At 45.2% G+C, this 10,000-nt stretch overlaps 1 protein-coding gene across 1 annotated transcript in view; it reads right to left on the reverse strand.

The window, feature by feature from the left end:
- Positions 1 to 3,000: 3,000 nt before the first annotated feature.
- The window catches only part of ppap2d (phosphatidic acid phosphatase type 2D), a 22,686-nt gene continuing 15,686 nt past the window's right edge, over positions 3,001 to 10,000 (reverse strand). Inside the window, exons 2-6 of the mRNA XM_076266444.1 lie at positions 9,904 to 10,000; positions 8,784 to 9,070; positions 8,323 to 8,380; positions 5,613 to 5,789; positions 3,001 to 4,813 (exon numbers count right to left, since the gene is read on the reverse strand). The exon at positions 9,904 to 10,000 is cut by the window's right edge and continues 61 nt beyond it. Of these exons, the coding sequence (XP_076122559.1) occupies positions 4,712 to 4,813; positions 5,613 to 5,789; positions 8,323 to 8,380; positions 8,784 to 9,070; positions 9,904 to 10,000 (721 nt within the window). The 3' untranslated portion in view covers positions 3,001 to 4,711. The remainder of the gene's footprint in view (positions 4,814 to 5,612; positions 5,790 to 8,322; positions 8,381 to 8,783; positions 9,071 to 9,903) is intronic.

The following is a 10,000-nucleotide window of genomic DNA, read 5'->3' on the forward strand; positions in this document are numbered from 1 at the left end:
TATCGACATGCTATCTTGTCCCTTGTCCAACTGATAAAGCCTATTTTTACTCCCTTTCGACCTGTTTTTGTGTGTATGTGTGTGCATGCATGTGTGTGTGATTCCCTCAGCATTCCTACCTGTTGGTCATTATCTCTGAAGGTGTGGTTTGAGTACACGTGTAGGCGTAAGGTCCAAAGGTCTACCCAGCAGCCCCGGTGACCTTCAGTTGAACAGCGCTGTCATGCAGATCCTGTGGTATTGGCAGATCTCATGCTGCTCCACTCCCCTGCTGCGTTGTGTGTGTGTGTCAAAGCACTATGTGTGTAACATAGACATGCTAACGTCCCCAATGGTGCAGTCTCATCAGATAACCTTTTGGTGGCATAATGACCCAACACAGCACCTCTCAGGGTATACAGCGTCATCATGTTTACAACCTAGTGACTTCCAGGAGGAAAGGGTATTGCATCCCAGGGCAACCCCTCAATAATATGCCTTTGTGAATGAGTGTAAAACTGATGCTGTTGTTGTATACATGTGACTTTAGTGTATTAACCATAGTGAAGGCCTATCTGAACATACTGTAAATCAATTACCAACTTTTACTCTCCAATGGATAACAATCAGCATGAATTCTACCCTAAGGTGTTATGCAATGATGACATATTTTGATGGATAGCATTCCCTTCAGATGGTTTACCAACTCAAACACGCCAGTCTGTCGACGTGTGCCTGAGATGTCGATTATGATCCATCAGGCAGTCCCATCTGCAGACGTCTATAGGGCATCCCATCCGGGTATGCAGGTGAGCTGCACTGTGCTACGTGTGTAGGGAGCACACTCACTCCTCCAGAATGCAGCGCACCGCATTGATACTAATCACAGTCCTTGGCTTCCACCCTCAGGACCGGGTGCAAAGCTATTTTTGGATCATATTTTTTCCGCGTTCAGTGTTCTATGCATACAAAATGAGCTGACCCGGCGCAATCCCTTTGGTGAAAAAAAAACTGTAGAAAGGGGAGACATGGGGAGATTTATTTAACTTTGTGCTCAGTCCAGCTAATGTGTTTCACAGGCCAGTGCAGTGTCGGGACATATTGTACTGGCTCTAAATGATGGTAGTAGCTGCGGGGACCAAAGCGTTGGCTTTCTTCTTTCGCGCAGAGAGAGGGAATATGCACCTCACGAGAGCCGGGCACGCTGGAACTCAAGCATAAAAACAGGCAATTAATCCTGGGCTAATTCTATTAAGCACTGAGCCGGCTTCACATAGTGTCCCAATGTGTGGCCAGTCTCGTGTCCAAGTAGCGCCGAAGCTTTACTCAAATTCTCAGATTTATTTACCAAAAAAAAATAAAAAAATAATGGAAACCAAGATTTATCCCTTTTGCCCGAGCTGATTAAATCCCTAGATATTACACTGCAGAGTGTGTAACATTCCCCATCATGGCCTGGACTGTTGTTTTAAGAGGCGAAATGTAATTGCACCAAGCCTAATTGGTTAAATGGTTTGGCAGGGAACTTATCAGATAATGGTCAGGTATGCGAGAGGTGATCCCTGACAGTGACAGTTATGCACGAGCCAAGAGGCAATCCCTGGCCGTCAGGTATGCACTGGACAGATAGACATGCGTGCAGGTAGGAGTGGGCAGATGCTACGTGTCTGGGGGAACACTCTTGCGTCACACTGATCCCATCACACCCAAAAGTTTCCACCCTCATGAGACTACTCTTGGGAGTTACCATTCCTTTAATTTAATCATTCATCTCTGAGCACATATCAAATTCATTCCCCCGAATGAGAGCGAAGACGGAAAGCCAGGGAGAGGCAATGCACTTTTTTTTTTTTTTTCACAATGGGGCATGTAAACTCGATGTTTCACAGGGTGCGATTAGAGCTTAATCAGGCAGATCTCGGTGGCCACAAGTTGACCGCTACTGTTTTTTAGCACATGGAGTTGGCAAGTTTTAAGGACAAATGCGACTTCACAACGTGGCACAATCAGGCCCTGCACTCTCAGGAGAGGTGGTTGTTTTTACGCCAGTGTTAAAGAGTAACTGAAATAAGCTGTTTTTTTTTTTTTTGCAAGACTGCAGTATAGAAAAAAGATGTAGAAAGACACCTTGAACAACCTTTAGACATCTTTAGGCCCACTCATTCTCAAACATGCTGAAGGTAGCCTACACTTTCATCGATGGCCGTGCATCCAGGCACATATTCCTCGTATGGTCTGTAGTCAATTTAAAGCCATAAATTAATTCAAGTCTCTTAGCAACAGCATTATATACCACAAAAAAAACCTGAACCCTCATCACATTCCTTCCAGTTCCATTGCCCCACACCCAAATTCCCTTCTTTTTCCTCACCACCCTCTTCACCCCCCCCACATGGCTTTCTCCCAATCCCAGACCACCTCCAAGCCCTTCATACCGTATGTAAACTCCTGCCTGTTACTGTGACAGCCCCTCCCTCAGGCTCTCTCTCTGTCTCTCTGGTCTTGGTTGGTCCTTGTATTCTGCTCACTCAGCTAGGAAGTAGACTGTCCAGACAAGTGAAAGAAACAAAACCTTTCTTTCTTTCTTTCTCTTTTCTCTCCACCACTTCAGCAGCCTCTGTCTGAGCAGGCATCGCCATGGCAGCATGACCCATGAAACAGTCGCTATGCTCCACTGCACTCTAAAGAGTGTGTGTGGGGGGGTGTACTGTGTTGTAACTTAAAGTGCGTGAAATGTTTATGTGTGTGTGTGTGTGAGAGAGAGAGAGAGAAGTTTTGGAGAACAAGTTGCTTCCAGAGACTGTTTTGGAATATGGTTAGGCAGTTCCTGGTTCACCTTATCACCACACAGTCCAATGGGGAACAAACATTCCAGGCCAAGCCCTTGACTGCAAACTGTGTGTGGGTGAGTGTGCACGCAAGAGCCAGAGAGAAACAGAGAGACAGAGAGAAAACAGACAGAGAGAGAGAGAGAGAGACAGGGAGGGTGAAATGGAAAGAACACATTAATGGCCACAATGGTAATATATAAAGGTGAAACATTCATTTTATTGGTTTGGTATTTTTTTTTCAATACAGTGGTTATTTTTGCCTGAATGGCCTTCACAGGGAACACAAATACAAACATAACAAAACTAGACATAAAAGAATATAGCTTTTTGATATAACTCTGGCTCAGTCACTATATAATATTAGAACAGAAGCAACTTTTTCGTACCTGATCAACACAGAAAGACAAACACACGTAACACGTAAAACATAACTATAACAAAAACAAGATCTAATACTTTTGAAATTCTGGGTGGTTTATAAAAGAAGATATTTACATTCATTCAGGACAATTAACATTGAGGAAAAAAAAATAAACATAAACATACAGAAGTATGGACAAAACCAAATAGGAAGAGAACACTAATTAATATTAAAACTGGAGATAAAATATATTTTTATATATAATATATATAATATACATATTACAAACTATAATGTTCCTTTATGTAGTTCAAGTGCTATAGAGTAATACACAGGTTGTCCCAGATAGGGGTTTGCCCTGAACTGAACTGTTCTGCTCTAAAGCAAATGATCTTAGGGCAAAGGTCAAGGGGTAAATGTCAGTGGAGGGTCAGGCTTGTGTTCAGGGCTCTATTCAGTCACAGCTCCGCTTCAGAGGTGCAGTAAAAGAGTGGTTAACGACAGGACAGACAAAAAGACACCACGACCAACGAGGTCCTCTAATGAACTAACTCTTCCTCCGTATGCAGCACTAACAAAGACGGAACTCAACAACACAGAAAAAGAAAAAAAAAAATGAAAAAAATGAAAATGAAAGCAAATTAAGAAACAAACTTAAATGAACAAACGACAGAATAAAGTAAAGGTCTGAACATGTGCTGTTTGTGTCAGTGCCAGTGGCTACTTCTATGGTCATTCAGTGACAATCTGAAAAGCGGGGTGGGGTGGGCTGGGGTGAGTGGAGAGAGCAATCAAACCACTGGGCAGACTGTCAAATGGGCTGGTCCAATGTCGGTGCCCTCCCTGGCCTATGGACCCATCACACAAAATCCCAACCGATTGTTTTGTCAGCACCTTCAGTTCTAGAGGCTGGTTCTGCAGGTTTAAAGATCTGGTCATTGCTGATGATGACCTATTCGCACAAGCGCAACAGTCAACCGTAAAGAGAAGTCAAGGCTGGGGTTCAGCCTCTCAGTGAGAGAAATGAGGATTCTGAGAATTGCATTCTTTTCAGGCAAGAGAGGCTACCAGTGACTTATCCAGCCCATGGTAACAACAATCAACATGGTACAAGAACAACAACAACAGCTTCAAACGGTTGGCGAGGAGTCTATCGTTAGCAGCTTCATCCACAAAACATTTTCTATTTTTGTTTTTTTTCTCTCAGTGAAAACAGATTTCTGTGTTCATATAAAATAATACAAATAAACCATGTATAATCACAGGGTGGACGGGTTGGTTTAGATTTCACTTGAATGGAGCCTTCTGTGTGCAAGTGTACTGTAGGCGTTTTCAAAGAGTTGAAGGACATGCCGCTGCCTTCGGGTGAGTCAACGGTGTGCATTCTGAACATACATATTTGATACAGTCTCTCCAACCCACGCTTCCCTACGCATCCCTCCGCCCAGGGCTCTTCTTCTTGTTCTTCTCTCATCTTCACCTTGGCAACCCTCGCAACTGCTTTCTGCTTCGGATCGGCTTTGGGTCAGGGAGTCAGCTGTTAGCAGACCGTCTGCTGGCTGGACAGGGGGCTCTCCAGGGACATGCTGGTGGGAGTCAGGTCATTGCGGCAGTTTTTGAACATGGAGGAGATGTAGAAAGCCTGGGGGACGAAACAAACGGGCAGCGTTACGTGGACGCACAGTGGAGAGACAGACTGCTGAGACAGACAGACAGACAGACAGACAGACAGACAGACGGCTGCAGCTTGGACATGTAAACAGACATGTGCAAATACACCTTGTGAAACACAAACATCACGCAAACATGAGGATAAACAGGCTACTGAGCACGGATGGATGCATAAACCCACACACACACACACACACATACACACATACACACACACACACACACACACATACACACACACACACACATAAACACACACACACATACACACAGACACACACACACACACACACACACACACACACACGCACACACATATACTCACACACACATACCCACATACATACACACACACACACACAGACACACACACACACACAGCGACACACACCCACACACACACACCCACACCCACCCACACACACACACAGACACAGGGTACAAACACAGATCCAGCACATAGCACTTGGTCAGATAAACACACACACACACACACACACACACACACACACAGAGGACAAACACAGACAAACACAACCACACACTGTGGCACCAGATGGTGTTCAGACACAGACTCATAGGCGCGAATAAAGGGACACACTCGCGAGTCTCCAGTTCCATTAGGGAATTTATAAAGTTAATGCTAAAGTTAATATAACGAATAGGGAGCTGACTATGATAAACACTATCCGTTTCGCCTGTCTCTGTCCATATGGTCTAGAGGAGGATGGTGTGTGTGTGTGTGTGTGTGTGTGTGGGGGGTTGCTTACCACCCAGTATGCGGTGAGTGCCCCCTGTAGGAAGCCTGCGATGACGTCGGTGGGGTGGTGGCGGTAGTCTGAGATGCGGCTCAGGCCCGTGTAGACGGCCAGCATGACCAGCAGGAACTGGACGAGGGGCCGCAGCAGCCGAGCACCACGCCACGAGAACCGCGCCTGCAGGTAGAACTGCAGCGAGAGAGAGAGAGAGAAAGAGATAGATGAAGAGAGACAGAAATATGGAGAGAGACAATCTATTCATTCATTCATTTGTGTAGGTGGTGGTTTCACATTTGGTTGTGTTTATCCCCATACTGGCAAGACCAGGGGCCGTATTCACAAAGTCTTTTATCTTACCACTAGGAGTACTCCTAAATCGCACTAAAAGATTTTAGCTAGGAGTTTTCTCTTAAAAGTTATTCACAAAGCCTTTCAGACCTACTCTTAGTAAGGAAAAATGACAACTCTTAAACTAAGAGTGAGTCTTCGTTGCTATGGATGACGTCATTACTCATGCACGAGCTTGACTGAAGTGACCACCTTGATTGGCTGATGATTGTAACGCGGGAATGATTCCAAACACCTCCCTTACGATGATGAGTGACAGGTGACAGGTCTGAGAATGCGTGCGCTATACAAGTAGTGCGAAGGACGGAAGATGATGAATAACTGAATAAAAAGGCCTAGCCTAAATGAATAAAGAGTAAGGCAAAACAAATAGCCTATAGCCTAATGAAACATAGGCCTACGGATTGATGCAGTATCATTGCAACATTATTAAATGAATCTGTCACCATATGCCTACGTTTGCAAAGAGGAGAACATTTTAATTTGATTCACAATGAAACGTTACATTTAATTTACATGTTAACAATGAGTAGTTTTGGTTGTTGTTGGTGGCGTTATTGCGTCCCTTATGAATGCAAAATTGTTCCCTCGCGATTGGAAGCTCCTGTTGCCGCATAGGCTACGCATTTCAAAACATCGCAACGTGAAATGCCACAGAAAGCTGTTTGTGAATAGGTCTTAGTGAGTTAGGAATCCTCTTGACTTCTTTAAGCTGTCCCAGACTTATGTGCTACTTTTAGGTCTAAAATGCTTCGTGAATTACTTTTAGTGAAAAGTGAGTCCTAAAGTTAGGAGTGACACGCCCATTATTTTTAGGAGTTGCTCCTAAATTCCCCATTTAGGAGCTACTTTTAGCCTTAAAATTCTTTGTGAATACGGCCCCAGATGTAGTGTATATCACAATGCACAGTGTATTACTATAACATCTACCACCATACACACTGGAGGCAACCAAGGTCTAATCCAACCTATAATGCGGGTGGGACACATTAAATGCATCTTCCTAAAAAGTAGTTATAGTGTCAGATGACTATGGAATGTACAGTAAACAACAGAGAACAAGTACAGAGTCTTGTGGCACTTCTCAAACTCGCCTTTGCAGACTTCAAAGGCGCCGCACCCAAAAATGCTTTCTGTTTTATGCAGTGATGCTGACAGATTCTATGGCTGAAGGGTTTTGACTTTCCTTAAAACAAATGACAAGCATTCCTAGAAGACTGTACTTGTTTTGAGTATTTTCAGGCCCTGTACACCTGCAAATATGTGCAGCAGAGCACAGGGGTCAGCAATTCATCAAAGATGAAATGGACAGACGCACATTCCTGGCCTCAGCTCTCCTTCCCTTCCTCTCTGTAAGCAGATGTCCCCTCTACCTCCTTCTGACATAAAACAGCTGTGTTTCTTGTAAAGTGAGCTGCATGTTGCTGCAGGTACGACCACCTCAGTACAGCTTGTTGTTATGGTCAGGTTTCAGCAAAGACGTGACCGCAGCTTTTGCGGACCCTTCCCCCCCCCCAAAAAGGGCCTCAATGTCCCTCACACTTGTTTTTCTCGCCCCGTCTCACTCCTTTTGAACAGCACTGCTGAGGCACTGTACCAGTCCCTGGGCCCTGGGCGAGAGAAGCTAACAAACAGCAGATCCTCTACAGTGAACTCAAACGTTTCGCGAGGCTTTTCCCCCCGCTTCTGGTGCACTGGGTATGTATTACCACATAGCAACGAGTCCAAATAGTGATAAGAATGCCATGCCAATATTTATCAAAGGCGGGATATGAATAATGCTGGATGTCTATCTGATGGCAACACCCTATTCTGATGGGTGGCGAGCGAGAGAGCGAGCGAGCGGGAGAGAGAGAGAGAGAGCGCGCTGACAGTTTCCCTCTGCTTCGCCCTAACAAAAGCTGAAAGAAGCCTGTCCATTTCTCAGCAGGGACAGAGCCCCCCCACTCACAGCTGAACAAGGACTCCTCTGTCCACAGCCCTCTTTTACTTGCTCTCCCTCTCTCTCTCTCTCGTCTTTCTTTCTTTCTCTCTCTCCATCTATTCATCTGCCCTCTGGAGAACTTTCTCTTTTTCTGTCCCCCCTCCCCCTCCCCCACTTTTTTTCAGTTGAAGCCGAATGCCTTCTGGGAGTTTCTGCTTTCTCAGAGGTTTCTTCTTTTGCTATGGTGTGGGCAATGTTTGGTATGTTTGTGTGTGTGTGTGTGTGTGTGTGTGTGTGTGTGTGTGTGTGTGTGTGTGTGTGTGTGTGTGTGTGTGTGAGAGAGAGAGGGGGGGGGGGCTTTGATTGTGTGTTTACCAGGCATAGATACAAAGAGACAGGAGATCTAGAGAACGAGGGCCAAGGGAGACTAGGGACTGCGTAGAAACTCACCGCCAGGTAGAGCATGGTGTACATGGCAAAAGATGCGTGGCCAGAGAAAAAGGACTTCCTGTGGGAGACACAGAAGATTGACAATTGGCATTTCCACTTGATAATTAATTAGTGCCAGCTAATGCCATCAAAACCCCATGGCTGATAAACCTTCATCTCTATCTTGCTTCAGGCTAGGTCACTTTGTGCACACACACACACTCATACACACACACACACACACACACACACACACACACACACACACACACACACACACACACACACACACACCAAATTAAATGTGACCTTAAGAGTGCATGAAACATCTAGAGAAAGCCATCTGAAGTCCAAATCAATCACAGACACTTTTAATGATGATCCATGTATCTGGTTTATCCTCAGATTCTCTACGTTGGCTGGCACTACGTTCCAACTGGCACGTGAACAGAACTCCAAAAAGCGCTAATCCGTGGGCTTACCTGGCCTCTTCCACCAACTTCTCGTTGGACTGCTTGCAGGCTGCTTTCATGATGTACTGCCCTGGGGTGCAGTTGATGGACTCGTAGGTGATGTTGCACACCGACAGGAAGTTGGGTCGGAGCCGGCCAACGCTCAGCTTGGCCATGTTGGTGAGCGACTGGCCCACGCAGCAGCCGAACAGAAAGCTGCCCAGCTCTTTGTAGAGGCAGGAGATGTAGTGGTTCTGGACGAAGGCCCGCGAGTTGACGCCCCGGAAGCGCACCCGGTAGCACTCGCCCAGCGCAATCTGACAGAGAAGCACAGAGTTAGCGGAGTTAGCACAGAGTTAGCGGAGTTAGCAGAGCTGTGTGGAAATACTGATTCAATTCATTTACATTCATTTACATTTATTCAGTCTAATATTCTGATCTTCTACTGTGCTGATGTGTCATGTCTATTATTATCGGAGTCAATCTTTTTTATTTCAATTATCAGAGTTAAATTTGCACACTTCACCGTGCCACCCAGGTGACAACTACTAGAGCTATTGGAATGTCCACTGTTAAGAAGTTCACACTTGTGACACTTTTTACTGTATTATAGGGAGGCAGGTTTTTAAAAACAATAATATATATCGAGGTATCACAATGTATGAAGGAATCATGACCTTATCATACTGTGGAGTCTAATTAAATAGACTCCTCTGGTTATTCCAAACCCGTCGTGCTCTAACCTTTAGAGTGATTTATAAAGAGCACCATTAAACCCTCATAAATATCCTATAGATACAGCCTGAGGAGCCAGACGAAGCCAGACATATTTATGGTTGTTGCATGGCTTTTTAAGTCATAAACCAAAGCATAACCCGAGCAGTAGATATGAAGAAACCAGAGCAAGACTTCTTTGAAATCCTTGTGAGTGTGGAATATCAGATTCCCATAAATATCCCGTAAGCGAGGCTGCAGATGTCAAAACACTTGACCATGCTGAACTTTACAGCAATTTACAGTGAATTTATTTACAGCATCCTTTCATGCAGTCCCCTGATGTGTCTCAGAGGGCAGTCAAAGGTCTGTGATAATGATGATGATGATGATGATGATGGTGGTGGTGCAGGTGTTTGCGTCTGAATGCCCTTACCGTGAGACCGGTGATGATGATGCCCCCGGCGATGAGTAGTCCGTCCGGGATGGCCTCGCGCTCAATGTAAGGGTAGGTGATGGAGGGGTCACCACAG

This window comes from Alosa pseudoharengus, unplaced genomic scaffold (assembly GCF_046254945.1).
Source record: "Alosa pseudoharengus isolate Yale_2024_CS ecotype anadromous, Long Island Sound unplaced genomic scaffold, YU_APseudo_1.1 YU_APseudo_1.1_scf_4, whole genome shotgun sequence".
Classification (NCBI taxonomy): domain Eukaryota; kingdom Metazoa; phylum Chordata; class Actinopteri; order Clupeiformes; family Clupeidae; genus Alosa; species Alosa pseudoharengus.